Raw genomic sequence first — 22,686 nt, 5'->3', positions numbered from 1 at the left:
TCAATGGCAATGCATCATATTGTTTTTGTTTATAAAATATCTTAGTCTTGTGTCCATAAATCTAGGTATTCAACTTTTTTTTCTCTCTATAACTGCATATATAATATTAATTAAATTGTTAGTATGATAAATTAATTCCTTACTATCAAATTCTTTTAACGCATAAGTATATTTTCACTCTGATTTGAACAACGAGATTTATAGATTATTTTGAATATATACGATGGACTTCAATAGAACTAACAATTCCGAGGTCGGCCGATCAAAAATAATAACGCAAAGCTATGGAGAGCGAATAGGGGCAAAATTTTTTTGCCGTAATAAGAGGGGGTGAAAGGATAGAAATTTAGAAGGTAGAGGGTGGGAAGGCATAACAATGGAATAAATAGTGAATTAAACATAAGAAATGACGATTTATTATGGTTTGATGCACAGGGTTTCTTTTTTTAATTGTTTATCCTCCAACATGCTTGTTTTGACAATCATGGTTGGAGATATGACTTACACAAATATTGTTCTTTTCCATGTGAAGATTTTTTAAAGGTTTATATAGTCTGCTTTGGCATAATTATTATAAAGACTAAATAATCAAAATTGTTTTAGTAAATTGCCATAGCCTAGAAAGAAAGTCGTGGTTTTTAATTGTAGCGTAGCCCGCAAAAATGAAAGGTACGTACACTTTTTTCTCTATAATTAGTTTAGAAGGGGGCCAGTGACGTAATGAGCCAAACATTAAGATGGGGGAGGGGGCAGCGCGCTAGGCCTCTCGGGTTAAATGCATTTAAAGATATAGTAATAGGCCATGGCACAAGTACAAGTACCACATTCGCTTGTTCGCAGGAAGGGGAGATCGAGATTTCAAAACATATATTTCTTAAAACCTCAACATTAACAATTCATTCTCGTTCACCCTTAATTCCATCTGTTTCTAACATGTCTAACAGTTTTCTAATGGAATGGTTTCACTAAAAAAAACAAGTAACAAACTTAGTTAAATCACCAGAAAAAGAAACTAGGTGCCACGCGTATTATCTGCACAATACCATCATCCATCATTTACTCCCTCCTAATACTGGTCATAACTTTGATTCATCATAATGCTCTCCCCGTAATTGGGGATGCATAAAGCCCGGCCTCCCCACCTGAACTTTGGGGGGATGGCCCGCCACAGGATCAAATGTCCCGGTCTATCTAAAGGGCTAATAGATTCCGTCGAGGCCGATGTCGAGGGCAATATATTTGATATTCCCTAAACTGCTAAAGGCCAGTCATTATTATATTTGAAAAAAGATTCCAGCACCCCCCCCCCCCCTCCCCCTATCGATCAGCCCAAATTTCATGATGCGCTAGACCAGACAGGCCTGCATAAACACCAATCCCGGGGGGGGGGGGCCACTTACATTGACGAGTGGATACCATGCGCGACCAAAAAACACGTAAAAAGGATGTCTTTTTCACGATAGGGCACGTTACGTACGTAACGTGATAAGGGTGTCAAAAACACAAAAATAATGAAAAAAGGGTATCTATTTCGCTAGGACAATTACGTGTTTAGGGTCGAATTTGCGGGGATGATAAAACAAAATTAAAATGTTTTATAAAGGATGTCCATTTTTCCCCAACACTTCGTGTTTAGAGTCCGATTTGCGCGAGGTGTATAGAAGGTGGGGTCTTACTAAACCAAAGAAGGTAAAGCCGACGACCGAAGGACCCGTAACAATAAAACATTCCTGTACTTGTTTAGGGGTTCATTTCAGGGAATATTTTCCAAGATTATCGTTTTGTTTCCAATACTTGTTAAGGGTAGGGTTTGACAACCCAATACTTGTTAAGGGGTGCATTTTCAGAATATGGAAATTACGTGTTTAGGGTGCTTTTCGAGACCCATGGTCGCGCATGGTATCCACTCGTGAATGGAAGTGGCCCCCGGGGCACCAATAAAACATTTGCTATGATTTCATATTTGTCCCACTATCTGAAATCCCGGACCCGTCATCTAAAAATCTAGTTCACGGAACCTTTCCCTTGGGAGCCGGGGGAGGGTTGGCTTACTGCATATAGCGTTTATTCTACAGTAGGAGTACTATTACATTGTCAACACCCCTCCTTTAACTCTTGAAATTTTCCATTTTCTTCTCTTTTCTTCCTCGACGTTTTTTTTTTTTAAATACTTAAAAATTCATAAAGGGATTGGTCGGACAACCCCGCCTGCTCCCTCCACCTGTGGAAGCTCCATGAATATAACACCTTTCACAGTAGCGTACCTAAGATTTTCCACGGGGGGGGGGGGGGCAAAACCGTCCGCCAAAAAATTGACAAGCAAAAAAAAAGGTCTTAACCATTCACAAATAAATTAAGGATTTCGTACCAGAAAAAAAATAATGGTCTGTGCAGACGAGTTTTGTGTTTCGCAATGGAGCAGGGCCCTTTTTCAAAGTTTTTTTTTGGGGGGCGGTTGCAATTGGCAGGGGCCGGGCTCGATTTTCTTCAAAGGATGACTTCTTTGGGGGGAGGGTGGGTGGCATTTTGACAGTATGCAAATCTGCCCCCCCCCCCTCCATTGAACCTGACCATAGATAGTAATTGTAATGGCTGGCCGCGCATGGACCGAGGTAAATAAGATTAAAAGAAACTTTCTTTTCTCCATCATTATTATTATATTTTATGGCGATGTACGGTTTATTTCCAATTGGTTTATTTAATTAATTAATTTATTTATGACCTATTCGTTTCTGCATGTCCTGGCAATGTACACAGTGTGACCATTACAGAAGTAAATACATTAAATTTTATATAATTATTATGATCATAACTAATTACACGAAAATGGCAATGCAGACATGCAGTGGTATGAAAATATAAGCAGATGCTTGAAGCGTTAATTGTCACACATTTGGAAATATAAAATACATGCATGTATACAAAATAAATAAGAAAGTCGAACGAATTACTAATAATTACAAACAGAAAAAAAACAAATCATTATGTTCTATAACTATAAATACAAATATTTCTAAGAGTGTGTGAGGCGTAATAGTATATTTGTCTAGCGAGAGAGATACATCTTAAAGACAAGTATGCCTTTAAGTGCACTTTAATGGCGAGAGACCCGCAAGAGACCAGTTCGTAGTTACTTCATGGACAATTTTGGTCAAATGACCTTTCATTTCTTTCATTATGATGCAGATTTCAAAGCAAGATATTACGTAAGCTTGCCCTACTTAGCAGGATGAAGAAATTGAATAGACCAGGTGACTAGAATAGCACACCAATTAACACTTTATGTATTTGTTGCATTCCTACTTTGAATCCATATCATAGCAAGTTGCGCAATGTGCTTGGCAAACTGTGAAATACCAGTCGTTCGTGTACGCATTGTTGTTTTTGTGGATGTGAATGAAAACCACTTTTCAAAAGAATATATGAATAATCGAGACATCAAAGTTGGTGCTTATCTCTTTAGATTTTAAACAACCATGTCACTTTAGTACAATGACCTTCCTCTGATCATGCGTATATAGAAACTTTTGATCATGCGCAGAAAGGTACTACGAACTGGCTTATTCGTCTACTATCATTTGTCTATCATAAATTCGTCCACTATGCACATGGTGTATTGGCATTTCGTCCACTCACCATTTTGTCTAATAAACAGTTGGTCCAATAGCAATTTAGTCCATATACCAATTGGTCTAATTAGACTGAGTATTAATTGGGCAAAATTAATGAAAATAAAACGAATATTAGACCAACAATATTTCATGAAACGCACCCCAGGGGAGCGTTTCATGAAAGGACTTGTCGGAAGTTTTTTCCGACAAGTCCTGTTTTATCCGACAGTTACTATAGTAACAGTGCTTCTCAACTAATCAGAATCCAGGAAAGTTGTCAGATCTAACAACTTGTCGGAAGAAAATATTGATGAAACGCCCCCCCCCCTGGTTATGAGCTAGACGGAATGGTCATAGACCTTCGAACTGGTGATTAGACGAAGTGATAATTGGACCAAATTTATTAGACCAAATGGTTGTTAGACGAAATTTTGATGGACGGAATGACATTGAACTAAATGAAGGTAGACCATGTGGTGAGTGGATGAGTTGGCAGTAGACGAATCGGCAATTTACTGACAGATCGAACCGCTCTCCTGAAAATGGCTTCTTAGCATTATTTATTTATTTATTTTTTGACACTTCGGGCTGCCCATATTCATGAATGAGGTCACGGAGTTGATGACGTCGGCACCGGCAAATCCAGTGATTTACACAGCAGACGCCCACCGCTAAAGTACGGATTTGTAATCCTTGATCATCGAATTGAATTTTGTGTATTTCGTTTCACTTTTTCTTCAAAAATACAAGATTTTGCATAAGCCACCATCATGCAGTCGGCTATGTGGAAGATCCGTGAATTAACGGACAAAGTGTAAGTTACTCTTTTTATCCATACGCTAGAATGGTAATCGGCGATGACGTTCGTTGCCATCGCTATCGTAAATCTGTATGCAATTCCGCCGGTACAAACGCCGTGCCATTTGTGCTTGCTGCGGCGGTGGCTACGCCCGCTCACATTCATTCAGTCTGTCTGCTGCTCAGTCAAAGTAATTAATCAAATCAAATGAGCCAACAACAGATATTTACGGTAATAGACAGGTAAAAACCTGATGAATTGTGATGTAAATTACAGAATGAATGGCAGTGTCAGTGAACAAGCCAGTCTGACAAGACAATGACAAAAAAGGGTCACTCGGCGACGGGGCTTTTCATAATTCATAATCATATTAATTTGACAAGGAAATATAGATTTTAAGATCTAACATTATAGTATACCTAGGCCTACCTGTTTAGTGTTAGACCAATATTTTCGTCGGGGATTTGCCCCGGGGACCCCGACACGTCTTCAGACAGTGTCGGGGTCCTGAGTTCCTCCATGTATGCTCACCGGAGTACAAAACTTCGCGATGTTTGGCATTAGAAAACCGGTGATAATAATGAATTAAAAATCTAACGATGAATATCAATCTTACCTAAACAAACTGTTCCTAAATCAGCTTAACTTTCAATTAAAACTGATGTATACAATTCCAAGAAATCCTTCGAAAGAACGTCAATTTTCGGACTTTTGTTCCAATCGCGAGATCGCCATGTTTGAAGAACGTGAAAATAGTTTCTGCGCATGCGTATATAAATATTCATAAGATGACGTCTCTACCTTTACAAAACAGTTTAATGAATATGCATGTAAGTCAAAACTTTCGGCAAGTCGCCTCGTGATTTAGGCATGTAATTCAATACCATTTTTTCATTTTAATTTGAAAAAAAAATCTGTATTAATGAAAAAATAATTTATTTCATATATATTGCTATTTTGTTACATTCTGTGTTTTTATAATATATTTTTTTTTATTTGTCATTTGTTATAAACTTATATTTCTTTCTCCTTTTCATTCTTTTTATGCTTTGTTTATGGGAAGGGGGGGGGAGCATGACTGTTCTCTTGGTGTGTGTGTGTTTTATATACTGAACAAATAAAATTTACGAATAGCATGATTTTTTTTATAATTATATTAAGAGATATCTAGATCATGTAGAAACTTTTAGTCTGTATTATGAGTATTCCCTTTGTGATTATGAGATATTAAAGAAATAGTTACAGATTCTAATTTTACATTTAAAATAATGATTTTCTTAAATATGAATCCTGATTTTATTGATGTTATTCATCTTTTTCACTTGTTATAGCTATTAGGAAGGAATGAATATGATTTTAAATGAAAGGACATACTGAAAAACAACTTTGCCTCCTTTTAAAATAAATATCAAGATATTGTAAAGAATAAATAATTATGATTAAAAAAAAAATTCTGCCGCTTTGATAATCTCTAATCACCATGGCAGTAGCATAGGTTTTTTTTTAATCGCCCCCCTTCTAAAGAAAATTGATACGAATACGAAACGACCTCCAATTTTATGTTGAAAACCCTTTTGTGCTTGTCAAATTCACATTAAAAACATCCAACTCACTGCCAGATCCGGGGGGGGGGGGGGGGGGGCAAAGCCGGCTCGTCCTCCCCCCTTGAGAAGCATAATGAAAATTTGTGAAAATGGTGTTAAAACCGTACTGTGCCCCCTCCCCTTTTTTTTCTTGTCAAATTTTTTTCGGGCCAAATAATTTTTTTTTTTTTTTTTAAAGATTTCTTTCATTTTGTTTTATTTGGCTTAGCATTTTTTTTCCTGGACGAAATTTCCTTAATTTTGGTTGGAAAACCTTTCTTCTTTTTTTTTTGCTCGTCAAATTTTTTCATTGGAAAAATTTGCCCCCCTTTTGAAAATCATGGTTCCGCCCCTAATTGAGCTCATCTATATGAAGTGCTTACACTGTCAAAAAATAATTTAAACAACATTATTTATTGTGTGAATTGCGCAGTAGTTGTTTAAACATTTTAAATAAGTGTTTAAAATCTTAAACAATGAAGCTTTAATTATTGATAATTTGATATTTGAATTGAATTATTGATAATCAAATTTTGAATTTAACTGTGTTGTTTAAGATTTTAAATACTTGTTTAAACAATTGTGTGATTCGTGTCGTAAACAGCGTTTTTTCAATCATTTTTAACAGTGTATTTGAATGATTAGGAACAAAAGTGACAAGCAAAATATCAAATTAATGGCGCAAAATAGGCGACAGGAGATTGATGACATATGAACTTCCATCATCTAGTAATATTGTATTTTTTCACAATTTTTATAACTGCCCCTTTACATGCTCATGATAAGGCCGTCTGCGGCCCCAAATAAATGCACTAGTAAAGAGCTGAAAAGCGGAAGAAGTAGCCTTTGTGGGTGATTGACATCATTGTTATTATATAGTTTACCGCCTTTACCTAGGGATCGGAAAAGTTGGTATTGATCAATTTGAAGAAATATATTACTTTGACCTGTAATCTTAATACAAGTTCCGTTCCCAAATATTATTTTTAAAAACTTGATGCCGCAACGAAACAAAATAGCATTAAGCCGAGATGGGAAAACGGGGAAAGGTAAACAAAGGAGAAAACTATATTTTCATGATTTCCTCGCAAACTTGCGCGGAAGCAAATATTTATAGAGAAAGAAAATCCCGCAAAGCTATCTTTTTCGCCATTGCTTTCCCCTTCGCTCTCACCATTTCTCATGTTCTTTTTTTTTGGGGGGGGCGTTAGGATGGGGAAGGCCACCCCACCGCCTCCTTGCGACGCACTTGTTATAGAAAAATGGAAAAGGAACATGACAAAGGCCTGACTTTTATTGGGATGTTATGACAAAATCTATCACAAAATTTGATTTCTGCATCAATACTTCAGTGGTACTGCAGTATTAAGATAGAGAACGGGACGTATTCGAAAAAAGCGCCTCTTGGATGCCAGGAAAACAAGCTGATAAGCAAGATTCCCGGCGAATTTATGCATCCTATATGTAATGACCAAATTCAATTCTTTGTAATTACAGGCCTATATCCCGCAGAGATTTATATACTCAATGATTGAGGCTTAAAGAATGCCAACAAGATGAAAGATTACATAGTAATCTAGAAACAACATGAATTTTAATCATATTTCATGATCATCTTATAATCTCCGTTCAAACAAATTACAAATCGATATTGATATAAGCATCAATAGTATATGAAAATTGTTGGATGATAATGAGATTAGCATATATTTTCATTTCATTTATTTATTTTAAATTCTATTTAAAACATACAACATACAATTCAAACTAACAGAATGATTCATGCATGCACAGTATACAAAATAAATAAAATGGAAAACATAACAAGAGAGAAAGAACAAAATTAAAATATGTGAGAGCCAGCATTGGATTCCGTGATAATGTCTTTAAAATCATTTCACATCACGGAGTCCTCTAGATTCTAGGCTAAGTCAGCGCAGACCTTTCAGTTGCTGGGTTCCAGAAAATGGGCATCAATATCTTAAAGAGATGATTTGCTGATCACTCAATAATTTTGATCAACGAATATTTTCACAAGCGTACCTAACAGGGGGGGGGTAGACAGCCCCCCCCTCTGACGAGTCATAACTCATGCAATGGACGTACCCCTGCCCCCATGACGAATCACAACTGATCCCGACGAGCCACAAGTGCCCCCTCTTTTGAACTTGTAGACCTTTTTTTTTCTTATTTGCTTGTCAATTTTTTTTCTGGTACGAAATCATTTATTTCTGGTTGAGACAAGTTTTCTTTTTTTTTGCTTGTCAAATTTTTGGGCAGACGAATTTGCCCCCCCCACGGAAAATTCTGGGTACGCCCCTGAAAATGTTCCTTTAATATATGAGTATTAATTTATTTCTTCGCTTGTTTATTTACCTCTATCTGTAGATTTCTATAATAATGATAATGATAAAAAAATTGTAGTACGACACCATGAGTATTATCTCTCGAAAACAAAGAAGACAAGAAGAAAATTAGAGACAAAAAAGAGAAGAAAAAAAATGAAGAATAAAAAAGAAAAACAAAAGGCAAAAACTAAAAAAAAGGGAAGAAAAAAAAACCGACCCAAAAATGAAGAGAAGGTAGGGGAACAAAATAACGAGAATAAAAAAAAGGGCAAAGGAAAATAAAATAGAACAGAAGAAAAGAAAAAAAAATGAAGGAGAAAGAAAGAAAAAACAAATAATTCAAAAGAAAATATTATTTCTTTCAAAGAAAAAACCAAGGCCGTATGTTGACTGGTTATCAGGCAAAGGGAAAAGCAAGAATTTACGGAACTAGACTCATGAATATTCATGTAATCTTTCTCCGACGCATCGAATGATAGCCTTTTGTCGGGGCCTTAAGTTATATTTTCTATATGGACTTTAGTGCTATTGGCAAATCTGATGAACATACGAACTTACTGAAATTCACACACATTCGCATATTCAATTATTATTTTATTTTTTAAGTATATTTTTCTTTTATTGTTTGTTTTTGTTTTTTCGCCTGTTTACTGACAAAAATCAAATTTATCCCGTTGCCTCGTCAAAAGGCTATATCGATCCTCCATTGGTTCCTGTACAAACGACTTTTAATGCACGTCGGAAAAACATCCCTCCATTTTTGCCTAGTTTTGGGACATTCTTCGTTTTGAGGATTGTGAATATTGCGGCTTAAGTTGTAAGTATGTATTGATTCCTTCATTCGAATTTCGTGTAATATTATTAATAATCATTAAATTCCCGAATCTCTTTTGGCCGATCCGGTGAGCTTGGGTGAAACTGTTTGCAGCCCGAACACAGTACGTGTTCGGGCTGCCGCAGTAAGTCGGGGATATGCTCTGCTGAAACTTCATCTGGCTCTGCGGCATTTCCTCAGCTCCGTCATGTCCGTCACTCAGTAGTATGGTCAGTTCCCCCATGTCTGCGCGGTCTCCAAGCCTGCGCACCCGCGTATCTGTGCCATTCTAGTAAAAAAAAGATACGCAACGAGCACGAACTTTACACATGTAATACATACACAAGTATTCATTAAAAAATCTGACTCAAAATGATGGAAAAATAATGAATTTAGGGCATTTCGTGTGACAGCCTCAAAATGCGGCCTTTCTCAACAAAATCCCCAAATCGTGTGCAAAGTGAATGAGTGCGCAGACATGGGGTACCGGTACCATTTTTTTTCAATCTGAAAATGACTGCCTGAGGTTTTTTCAAGAAAATCCTAGTATTTTCTTTCATTTTTTCATGAGAAATTTGGTACACTTACAATAGTATAAGGAACATGATTAATTGAAAGATTTTGTGAAATAAGAAGAAATTCATGTTAAATCTTCACTCAAATTGTTAGGTGCACAGACTTGGGCCCACCATCATAGTCTTGAGGACGCAATGATGATGACTTTTTAAAATCCTGTCATATACTTCTTCGTCATTGATGTCTTGAACAGGCCTTCATAGACATGTAAGAGAACGGAGTAAACAAAGATGGATTTCCCGAGGAAATCCATCTTTTCATAACAGGATCGTGCGAAATACGTTTATTTTATTAATTTCTACACCTTCCTATGCCTAATGCATAGGAAGGTTGTCAAAAAATGAAGGTTACTTAACTGATGCCGCGTACATGTAGACCCCTTGATCCACATGTAAACAACTGAAATACAATAGCGTCGACCCTTGAACGGCTTATGTATGACGTACTTCCGTCTAACGAAGCCGTTTTGAAAAAACATAAATAAAAATTATTATTTTACAAATATTAAAATTCATTACGTAATTATAAATAATTTTTAGTATCAAAAAACAATTGGGAGTAGGGTTGGGGTGGCTGTTGCAAAAGGAACTCTTTCCTAAGCCTATTTTACTGGTAATTAAATTGGTAGTTTAATTCATGGAGAATAATGACCCATAGACACTGAAGAGGCAATTACCATTACTCGTGCATGCACAGTGGTAAATTTTTGCTCTGACTTCATAGTTATTTAATTTTAAGGTAAATTCCCAGGCATATACATGTATACACTGCATTTCAAACAACCCAAGAACTGAATTTTAGGTGATTGTTCATTGATACTTTTCATCTAATATACACTGCATTTGCATGTTGACATTTATTTGGTCATTTCGGTATTTATAGATTAACTGCTTTGTTCATCTTACATGTAAAAAGGAAGAATAAACATGCTCCTTTTTCAGTCATACACCACAATTACATGTAATTATCTTTCATTTATTTTTTAATGCAGGACCAATGTGGTAATGAACTACAGTGAGGTGGAGTCCAAGGTCCGTGAAGCGACAAATGACGAAGCATGGGGTCCGCACGGTTCTCTCATGTCAGAGATCGCCAGAGAGACATTCACATACGAGCATTTTCCCGAAGTTGTAGGGATGCTGTGGAAAAGAATGCTCTATGACAATAAGAAAAGTTGGAGGAGAGTTTATAAGGTAAGCTATTTCAAGCATGACTTGATTAGAAAACGGTACAAATTTAAATCAAAGTGACGGTGTTTTCTAGCAAGGATTATTAAATGAAAAAGGGAAGTAGTGATCCATGCAGCTTTCAATCACAAATTATATGTGCTTATTCAACATTTAGCTTGAATATCAGACATATGATTCACATGTTCGTGGTAAGAAATCAATACCATTCATACTGTACATATTAGCCAATTTGATGGAAGTTGTTGGCTATGAGTGAATTTATCTCTGACAGTAGGGAAAACCTAACGGTGGCGGAGGTGATGTCACCCCTGAAATGCTCCAGATCAGAGCCCCAGCAAATTCCCATTCACTTCAATGTTACAGCTGTAGCAGATTTCGGCAGTAGGTTGTGAAAAGTACCACCCCCCCCCAAAAAAAAAAAAATAGAAACAAAAATGTTTACCTGCCTGATATTTATCTGAATATATATTCTTCTTTTTTTTTTTCTTTGCAGTCATTACTACTTCTTCAGTATCTTATATTGAATGGATCAGAGCGAGTAGTGACCAGTGCAAGGGAACATCTGTACGATCTCAAAGGACTAGAATCCTACTCATTCGCAGATGAATTTAACAGGGACCAAGGATTGAATGGTGAGGAAATAAAAATTGTATAGTTCTTGTTAGGCCGAGTGGGTGTTTCACAAAGCTGTTTGTAAGATAGAAATGACTTTACGCACGACTGGTGATCCTTTCTTGTGCTATGTCGTATCCCTATATAATTGATTTATGACCTAAGAACATGTTCCAGTTGTGCGTAAGGTGGTGCATGAATTTACGAACAGCTTCATGAAACACCCACATGGGATGAATAAACTTTTTGCCATTTGATTGTGTGAATGGTTCAAACGATTGAGATTCTTGGATTATGAGAAATCACAAGAAAGTTGGCCTATTTACATATCCTAGTACCTGTGCTCACACATAATGAGTTAGTTGACTCAGTCTGGTGTTTCGTTTCAGTACACCGCAGGCCTTTGACTTTCATGTCAACACAGCGGAATGATACACAGTCTCCGGTGACTTTCATTGTGTCTTGAAAGGGTTACAATGTTTGGAATTCATGAAATTTCTACATAAATTTAATTTATTATCTTGCTCTTTGTCGTTAAAAATACTAAAGATTATAGCCATGTACTTGGATGTCAGTAATAAACATCTTGCAAACATCTGATTAGTGTAAAGGAATTGTACTATTTGCCAAGTTGGTAAAATGATGGAATGCATTGATTGTTCAAATTTTACTCCCAGGTCGAGTTCTTGTACATGTGGAGTGTATTTCACATACTAGTGTAGTATATATATCTACATGTAAAATGATTTCTTGACACGTGTCACTATAGTGGCTTGCGCTGGTCAGGCCACTCTGTACATGTATTTCAAACACTAGAAACTTGTGGGTGTGAACACTGTTTGTTTCCCTCAAATCCTTGATAAGTTTGAACAAGGACATGGTTTCCATTTTAAAAGAATGCAGTGTTCACCAGTACCGCAGTTTGATCTTTCATTGAGTGGAAGGTAATCCTGTTGACAATGAAAAAGCTCTGTGAAAAGCATATACTGCATGAAATCACTTCCTTACTACTACTAATTCTGAATATTTTATTAGATTTCCATGCGTTAGCTTTCATTGAAGCTAAAGTGAACACTTTTTGCAAGAGTGATCACGAATTTCCTAGAAAGCTAGTGAACACTTTTTGCGAGAGTGATCACGAATTTCCTTGTTGACCATAGTAGATTGCGAGACAAATGACTACCCTCTAGCGATAATTTCAGTCTGCAATAATGAACCTATTTAGTGTAATTGTGGTTAGATATTAATTTGGGTACTGTAATTCACTTCAATGTTAGGATATTATAATCATAATTTTTAAGAGTGATTAATTAAGTGCGTATCTTAATATTCTGTTTCACAAGTTTTGACATTGCTCTCTCTTCCTTCTTATTCTTTCCATGATACTTACAGTAAGACAAAAAGTAAAGGATATAATCCAGCTCATTCAGGATGACGATATCCTCCGAACTAAGAGAAAAGCAGCAAGGAAATCCAAGGACAAATATACTGGGATTGAAGGTTCATATTCAAGCCCATCATCAGATTACAGTAAGTTGGGTTAAACCTGGTGGTTCTGTATTAATTGGGACCTTTGCTCTGTATAAATTCAATTTAATGGAATTTATTAGATTTTGATTGAAGTGTCAAAACATGAAATATTGTTCAAAAGTTGAAACACATTTTATTCAGAATGTATATATGTACATGTAGGATCGGATAACTTTCAAGTTGGTTTGTGTTTCTCAAAACAAAACAAAATTGTTGATGCAAGTAAGGGACAAACTTTGACTACAGAGGCCTCCTGAGGCCTGTTTCATAAAACTTTTTACCTGAGAAAACTCTGGTAAAAACTGAAGGTTAGTCTGATTTCTGCCATTGACTTTAACACAGGCAAAAACTCCAGTAAAAACAACCTGAGTTTTCTCAGGTAAAAATTTTTATGCAACGGGCCCCTCCCTGGCTTTACAGTAGCCTGTGCTTTTGAAGTAAAGGTTAGACTAATTATGAATGTCGTGGATAGATCATAGCTTATTAATTTTTTACTGTTTGATGTTTATTGTTATAAAAAGATCATACATGATCATGCTGTTTAAGCTTCTTTGAACTGCTTAAATGTTTGATTTAAAGATTTTAAAAACTGCATGCGTCTTGAGCTTCTGTTTAACATTCCGTTGCTTCTTGCTTGCGTCTCGTAGGTGATCGATACGACCGACAGCCCAAGTCTAACTGGCTGAGGAATAAAGAAAACGACAAAGAATTAGATGATGAATGGAACAAGAAAACTGACAGAGGGAGACAGATGGGGAGACGAGGGGAAGACTCAGATGAATCCCCGGCAGAATATGTGTAAGTAGCATGAATGGGAGGGGGGGCATGTCTGCGCACCTAACTATTTCACTTTTTCAAAAATGTTCAGTTGATAATGTTCCCTTTATTCTTTATCCAGGCTCATCTTCGAGGAAAGAAAAGATCGAAAAAGAATAGAGTCAGAACACAGACCGATAGCTACATCACATCTCTTGATCCACCTACTTGTATTCCTTCACCTATACCGGTTGTTATAACAAGGCAAAGGAAACCAAAGTCTCTGGTTTCAAGAGAAATCAATTGTGATAATCTTAAGGCAGTCCCTATTGTATGTAGCTCTGTAGTACAATCCAATAATAATGTATGTCTATGGAATGCACATTCTATTCGTAACAAATCAACCGAGATAACAGAGTATGTACAAGAAAATGATGTTGATATGCTGTTTATTACCGAAACATGGTTAAGTGAAACAGATGATGTAGTGATTGGGGAGTGTACACCACCAGGTTATACATTCATAAGTTATCCCAGAATCTCTAGTACTCGAGGAGGTGGTATCGGCGTATTGTTCAAAACATCATTAAAAATGAAGAAGAAGAATGATGTATTCGTTTCTTCAACTTTTGAATTTGCCCATATTACAGATATCTCAGGCTCAGTTCATTTTATTGTTGTGTACAGACCCCCTCCTTCAACCGTGAACATGTTATCTCTGTCAGATTTCCTTGCAGAATTTGATGAATTTATCACAGAAACTTCTCTGATTCCAGGAAAGTTAATAATAATGGGCGATTTTAATGTACATTGGGAAAATGCATTAAAGAATGATGTCAAACACATTATGAATACTGTGAGCGCTGCTGGGCTGGTACAGCATGTCCAGGGCCCGACCCATATCCAAGGTCACACCTTAGATCTTATTTTTACTCGTGATGATGCTTTCTTATTTGATTGTCATACGCTAGAAATGTGTTCATCAGACCATTACATGATTCATTTCTCCTTAAGAAAGGAGAAGCCCAATCCTAGTTTGATTACAGAGACCTTGCGCAATTATCGCAAGTTAGACAAAGTAAGGTTCATGAATGCATTGGAGGAATTAGTATCGTTAAGACCACATGATCATGATTGTGATGCACTTTTTAATTGGTATAGTGTTGAAATCACTAAAATTTTGGATGATCATGCACCACCCAAAACAAGAACCTGTGCTCCAAAGTCGCGCTCTCCCTGGTTCAATGAGTCTACACTTGTTGCCCGCCAGCACCGCCGTCAAGCGGAAAGAAAATGGCGCAAAACAAGGCTAGATTCGGACCGAAAACTATTTTTGGAGCAAAATGATAATCTTAACAAGGTTATTAGTGTAGCTAAAGTGAATTACTTCCAAGAGAAATTGAGTTCTTGTGATAGTAAGGAAGTTTATCGTATTATTTATTCTCTTCTGAATAAGAAGTCTGGTCATCTACCTATACATGACTCAGCATATACTTTGAGCTCACAATTTTCTCAATTTTTTGTGGAAAAGATAAGGAAGATTAGAGAAGAAATTGACGCTCTGAATGTTGTCCCTGACACTAGGTTTATTGATTCAGTTGACGAAACTATTCCTCTCTTTGAAAGTTTTCAATCATATACTCAATCTGATGTGTCCAAGCTTATTATGAATTTCACTAACACATCCTGTATGTTAGATCCAATTCCGACATGGCTTCTAAGAGATAATCTTGTTCAGTTATTGCCATTAATCACCGACATAATTAATAACTCTTTATCTACAGGTAGTTTCCCTTTAGGAGCACATTCATCAATTGTTAGACCACTGTTGAAAAAGCCGAACTTGGATAAAAATGATCTTTCAAACTACAGACCAGTTTCTAATCTCTCCTTCCTTGCTAAACTCATCGAAAAAGCAGCTTGTTCACAACTAGTTCAACACATCGAAAGCAATAATATGTTTGATTCTGTTCAATCTGCTTACAGGTCGCATCATAGCACAGAGTCGGCATTGGTTAAAGTTAAAAATGATATCATGTTTTCCCTTGACTGTAACAGAGTTGTTTTGATCGCACTTTTAGATTTATCTGCTGCTTTCGACACGATCGACCACAAAATTCTTTTATCTCGTCTTTACAGCAGAATAGGTGTGAGATCTACAGCTCTGTCATGGTTTGAGTCGTACCTCACAGGATGGTCCTCCAGAGTTAACATTACTGGTATACTATCCAAACCCACTAACCTTGATTTTGGTCTTCCGCAAGGTTCGGTAGTAGGCCCCATCGGGTATTCTATATACACCCTACCAGTTGGTAATATTATTACACATCATTGTATCAACTACCATCTTTATGCCGATGACACCCAATTGTATATTTCATTTAATCCGAAAATCCCAGGAGATTTAGTTGTCGCTCTGTTTCGACTTCAGAACTGTATCTCAGATATTAGAAACTGGATGACAGTTAATAAATTGAAGTTGAATGACTCAAAAACAGAATTCTTCATAGCGGCCTCTCCACACAGTCTACGCAATCTGCCAGATCTGAAGTTAACAGTCGGCGATATATCCATAAGCCCTTCAGTTACTGTTAAAAATCTTGGTGTAATTTTTGATAGAGAAATGTCAATGGTTGACCGTGTTTCTCAAATATGCACTACTGTAACTTTTCATTTAAGGAATATTTCTCGAATTAGAAGATATATTACTCAATCTGCCTGTAACAATGCAATTCGTTCTCTAGTTCTGTCCCGTTTAGATTACTGCAATGGTCTTCTCTCTAACATTCCTGTTACTCAAGTAGATCGCATTCAAAGGCTTCAAAATTGGGCAGCTCGAATAATTTATCAAGTAACAAGATTTCACTTCTCTAAACCACTCCTTGAATCGTTACACTGGCTTCCCATACGACATCGTATAGTTTTTAAGTTACTTTTGTTAGTTTTTAAGTCTCTCAATAAGCAGGCACCTTTATATCTGCGTGATTGTTTGACCCTATACACCCCTCGCAGGAATGTACGAGCCTCCAGTGACCCATTCCGTCTCACATATAAAATCACTAAGAAACTGGCTGGAGATAGGACTTTTACCATAACCGCTTCAAAATATTGGAATCGCTTACCTTTTACTCTTAGACAATCACCATCTGTTCCTTCATTTAAAAAGGGACTTAAAACCTTTCTTTTTTCCAATCCAGATTTTTAGGATTGTACGTTTTCATTTGTATAGTTGTAATAATCTCCTTTTCTTCTTGTAAGCGCTTTGGGCCATTCTGGGAAAAGCGCAGTATATAAATAATAATAATAATAATAATAATAATATTCTTGCAAGTACAGTGAGCCAAAAAAATATAATAAAAATTCGAAAGAAGTATATGATTTTCATGGAAAAACCTCAGCCAGTCATTTTCAGAAAGAAAACAAATTGGTGCCCCAAGTCTGCACACCCATTCATTTTAAACAAGACTTTGGGATTTTGATGAGAAATGCTGCATTTTGAGGCCCTCACATGAAATGCTGGAAATTAAATATTATTCCACCATTTTGATTGGCATTTTTAATGAATATCTATGTATTGCAGGTGTAAAGTTTGTGGTTGTTGCGTATCTAGTTTTTCTAGAATCGCGCAGATACATGTGTGCACCGACAAGGGGGACTGTGTAGACTCGGGGGACCTTACCATACCAGCAGTGATGAAATACATTGGGTGGAGGGCAAGTTAATGGGGGGGGGGGACACCCAAAAGAGACTTTGAAATTGGCTAAAAATGTCCATTTGGAGGCTACCATGAAGTAAGAAGTCAGTCTCCTTGCCTGCAAAGTGTTCTGCATGCTTGATTGAGTGAGTGAGAATAGTCTAGATTTGGATGTATGTGATTATTTTTTTTCACTGATCGCATGATCTATCCAGCTCTATTCTCAGTTTCATAAAACCTGGATTTGGATGTATGTGATTATTTTTTTTTCACTGATCGCATGATCTATCCAGCTCTATTCTCAGTTTCATAAAACCTGTCATGATAAAATTTTTGCAAAAATATTAATAGTTAACTTTAATAACAGGTACTGGAATCCTTTAATTTGATGGGCTGATAATGAGTTTTTTATTGTCATTGTGCATTTGTTATCATCACCGGACCCTGCATAGTAAACTAAATACAGCGTGGCACAAAGGACTCTTGGTACATTTGTGTGAATAACTGAACCAAGGTTGAATAAGAACTCTGTCTTGCATTGATAATGATGGTATTGATCAATTCCATAAGATGTGTACATCCGACCCCCTATATGTGGGACCTTCATGAAATTTTCTGTCTCTGATTTCTTGTCCTTTTGACAGTCTGTAATGTTCTCAAAAGACCTTGATTCGGTCAGTTTATAATGGGAAAGTAAAACTGAAAAAAAATTGGGGGTCAGATGTACAAGAAGGTTGATCATTTTATGGAATTGCCCTATTGTGTGAATTACAATAATTTTAGGACTATTATTAGGTAAAATTTAGCTTGTTGTACTGGTGTTTCTTTTTCTTTCCGTTTTTTTATGACTTCTTTGTAAAAAAACATTTGCATTATAGAGATTATAGACATTAAGATAGACAAACCCCAATAATATTGTCTATTTTGTAAAGTCTGGACATTAATATATTTACTCATAATGAAAATGCAGACTTCATATTACTGAAAATAATAATAAAATAAATATAATCATTTATTATATTCCACCATCTATCTAGAAATAATCTTTCTATTCCAAGGCGCTGTGGCGCACTATTATTCTTACATGTATAATTTTGGTGGAAGATGAAAATAGCCTTTTTACAATGTAGCAGTTCTTGTATCAAATGTGCATTAAAAGTGATAAAGTAATTGAGATAAAAAGCTTTCTTATGGCTAATGAGTAAAGACATGTTTGAAGGAGGTCTTGGGCCCGGCGTCTTACAAATAGTTGCGAATTATTCCATCAACCTCAAATATGGAAAGCCACAACGTCATCCAAAATACATGTTTGTTCAAAATATTTCTATAAATGATGTATATTCATACATTCACTGTTTTCTGGACAATTTAGTATGCTCCTCTTTGTTTTCAAAGGACATTGAGCAAATTTCTCAAGATAAAAATTATGACATTGATGGATTTCCATATACATGTACTTGAAATTGATCGAATCGATCATAATTCTTCAGGGCCCTGAAGTCTTATTGAAAGAATACACAGTGTAAGCCCTTACAAAGCATATTCAATCCTTACAAATAAATAAATAGAATCCCCTGAACAGTAGCCCTCAAAATGGATTACAAAAAGTGGAAATTGGAGGAGGGGGGGGGGGTTAAAAAAAAGCCCGAGAAAGAAAATTCACAGAGTACCAGCATAACTTTCATAGTCGAGCCCCATATTATATCATGGATTACCAGTAGAAATAAAACACTGGTATCTTAACAAGATTCTGAGCCTCATTCAGCAGCATTCGGCAAGAATCAGCATCTTTTCACTCTTCCAATCCAATGTTTTCATCAAGACATAGGGATTGGGAAAGCTACTGTAGAATCTGCCATATACAGTATGTCAAAGTAGGCCCTCAAATTATTTTTCAAGGAAAAAAACTCACATTTTTAATACTCGGTCCCCGGAAAACTCTTAGGGTATGTTTAAAATATAATAATAGAGCAAAAATTGCTCAGTTATACAGAAAAAACAACAATATTGTTATCCAATACTAAGTGCAGAGGTATTTTGATGATATGATTCAGTTGTGCAAAATTATGTGGTTAGAATTCAGATTGGATATACAATGTTTGACTGTGTCAGTAGTCAGCATGTAGGAATCTACCTAAAAAAAAAATTGCTGGTAATGCTGATGAGTATAGCTGGCATTTGCCATCTGGAGCCCAGCTGTAAACCTGTTTAAGCACACCAGTCTGGTTTATTTTCTCACATTTCTTTCATTCTGTGCATGCTTATGGAAATACTTACACTATTTGAAGGGAAAGCTTCGATTTCAATTTTCAATACCCCGCCATTATTAAAAAAAATTCACCTTAAATTGACGCTGAGTCCCAGATTGACCATGTATGTGTGCATGTGACTCCTTGCAGAGTTGAGCTTATTTTGTGTATTTTGATTTAAAAAAAAGAAAAAAAAAATTAATTGGTCTTTACATAGAGACCTACATGTAAATATACATTATCAGTATTATTTCCCCAAATCCTGCAAATATGTTTCATAATTCATTTTCACAACCAGAATTTATTTCAATAGATCAGATGATTTTTTTAATCATATTAGTTCCACTGGAAAATTATTCTGTGTAATTTTGTCTGTCAGTTTGTACCATAAATTAATTAATGGAAATGACACGTCAGCTCAACATGCTAATGAGAGTGGAAATACCAGTAATTCTTCAAATTAAATGTCAGTACTACATATACATCGTACCTGCATTTTTTATTTTTTAAAGATGTTTGTTTTGTTAATAACAGAATGAATACTATATCAAGGAAATTTGTACATGTCCTACTTATCATTTTGCTTTTGACTATCATTAGATTTTCCAGGAGGTTAAATTGATTAGCATTTTTAAACAAAGTAATTTGACAAGAAGGTACATACCTTGAGAAAATGAAATGGGGGGGGGGGGTTATCTTGAGCTCACTGCTCACCAGCAAAAATTTGTACATGTACCATGTACATTGTATTACTATAATTCACAAAATAGACCCAATGGCCCATATTCTGAAGTTGGGTTTAATTTAAACTCTGTTTTAACGTTGTTTAACTATGGACAGCCAATATTTGCAAAAATCTCTTAAAATATGATGATACATGTAATGAGCTCATTTTCACTCATCCTTAATAACTGTGTTGGAAAGATAAATACATGTAAGATAACTTTATACCATTCACAATTTAGGAAAGAGCACACTAAGAAACATAAGAAACATGCAATGTAAGGAAAATTTTGACATGATTGGCTTTCCATAATTTTAGCACAGACTCACAGAGTTTATAGACCATGGTCTAAGTTAAACCTGACTTCAGAATACGAGCCAATGAGAATTTCTAGGGCTCATGTACATAGTTTTTTCAGGACTCTTTCACAGACATGCCACTTTGCCCTTGTCTGGGTATGAAATTAAAGTTAAAGAACCACCAGTCCCTCTCTTCCTTTACTCCTTTAATTTCATCCATAAATTTAGAATGAAAACAAATAGGCCTACCTAAATTAGAAATTTGAAATAGCAAGATAGAATGCAATTTTTGTACCATTCACTTTTAAGAATAATTTATTTAATTTAGTTCAATAATTATAGCTGTTAATTTTGTTTTCTTTTTTGGTAGACTAATTGATTTAAATTGGAAAAGAAAAGGTCACTTCTTTAAATGCATACATTCGATTGTCAAATCGTTCATCTTGGAAGGAATACTTATGAACGTATGTTGGACTAATGAAAAGAGTATAGAAAGCTTCGTGATACTTTGGATGTTGTCTCGTAGAACCTTGCGATGACGCTTGGCACCACCCTTTCCAAGTATGAATATTATTTTTATCATACTATTTTATTTTAATTAGAATTCCTCCCCTCTGTTTCTTTTAAAAGTACTGTATCTAGATGGCCTGTATGGACTTGAATCTGTTTCTCCCTTCATATTTTTTTGTACATAGGGCCTACATGTAAAGTCTGCACTGTTTGTTACATATAATTAATAAATACACATCTGCACAGCGTAAATATTACATGTTCAAACCTCATGCCAGTATTCTTACCATCCAGTCTACATCAGACTGGATAGTAAGAATACTGGCATGATGCTTTATGGCCCTGAACTTGTTGCCCCTCTAGTTTATAGTTCATAAAGTTCACAACTACATGCATGACATTTCTCGTTGGCATAATAATAAGTACTCTTCACTGTTGTAGGTTTAGGAAGTTTAGCAGGTGATTGTAAAAACAACTTTATATGCAGTGCTAACATGGACTTTGAACCTATACAGTATGTGTGCACATAGGGTGCATCCTTACCTTGTTGGTTTGTTTGCACTTCCTGTTGTAATGGAATGTGAAGTCGGTGTCATCACGCTTTGTTATGTGGTTCTAGATGCACTGTGAATCATATGAAGGAGTGTAAATATAACAAGCCTATATATGTCATTTAAAAAAACCCTGTTTGAATGGGACACATCATGAAATTTTTTTTGACTTGAATCATACGTCCATTTCGATTTCCACATATGATTTGTTTATTTTTGTATTGTAAATTGGGTACATGACAAAACCACAGTACAGTGTACAGTATGTTAATTCAAAGATTAATTAGCTGTCATTTTTCATGGCACATAAGCCAATCCCTTCTTGCAGTTCATGTTGTTTTCTGATCAAATTTGGTACACTTGTTCATAAAGTTGAACAATATACTACACACATCACTGATTTGATGTATTTCTTTTACCTCATTATTCAGACATTTATACGGGCATTTATGATACATGTATCTCCTTGTCTGTTTCATTCTATTCATGTTTTCAGCACACATGGGCCCGTATTCTGAAGTCTGGTTTAACTTGGTATATACCGTTTAACTAAGACCATGATCTAACTCTGTGCTAAAATTATGGGAAGCCAAATGTGTCAAACTTTTTATTTAGTTGTATTTTTTTATGTTTACTGTGCTCTTTCCTGATTCTTCATTGGTGAAGACAATCATCTTTTCATACTTCCCAGACAATTATGAATGATTTGAGAGCCACATGAGCTGAAATAAGATATCTCTACTGTTGGTGATTTACTTGTATTTAACAATTGGCTATCCGTACTAAAAAACACAACTTTAAACCTGATTTTAAGTTAAACCTTACTTCAGGTCTGTCAAG

At 35.8% G+C, this 22,686-nt stretch overlaps 1 protein-coding gene across 4 annotated transcripts in view; it reads left to right on the top strand.

Moving 5' to 3' along the window:
- Positions 1-4,226: 4,226 nt before the first annotated feature.
- Positions 4,227-22,686, top strand: part of LOC121425383 (clathrin interactor 1-like) — a 44,560-nt gene continuing 26,100 nt past the window's right edge. For 2 of the 4 annotated variants that reach the window (XM_041621412.1, XM_041621410.1), the window contains exons 1-5: positions 4,227-4,425; positions 10,723-10,924; positions 11,415-11,553; positions 12,926-13,063; positions 13,711-13,861. In XM_041621412.1, the coding sequence (XP_041477346.1) occupies positions 4,382-4,425; positions 10,723-10,924; positions 11,415-11,553; positions 12,926-13,063; positions 13,711-13,861 (674 nt within the window). In that variant the 5' untranslated portion in view covers positions 4,227-4,381. The remainder of the gene's footprint in view (positions 4,426-10,722; positions 10,925-11,414; positions 11,554-12,925; positions 13,064-13,710; positions 13,862-22,686) is intronic. The other 2 variants (XM_041621414.1, XM_041621413.1) reach the window with 1 other exon arrangement.

Source organism: Lytechinus variegatus, chromosome 12, assembly GCF_018143015.1.
Source record: "Lytechinus variegatus isolate NC3 chromosome 12, Lvar_3.0, whole genome shotgun sequence".
NCBI lineage: Eukaryota > Metazoa > Echinodermata > Echinoidea > Temnopleuroida > Toxopneustidae > Lytechinus > Lytechinus variegatus.
This window is presented reverse-complemented; position numbering and strand designations above follow the sequence as displayed.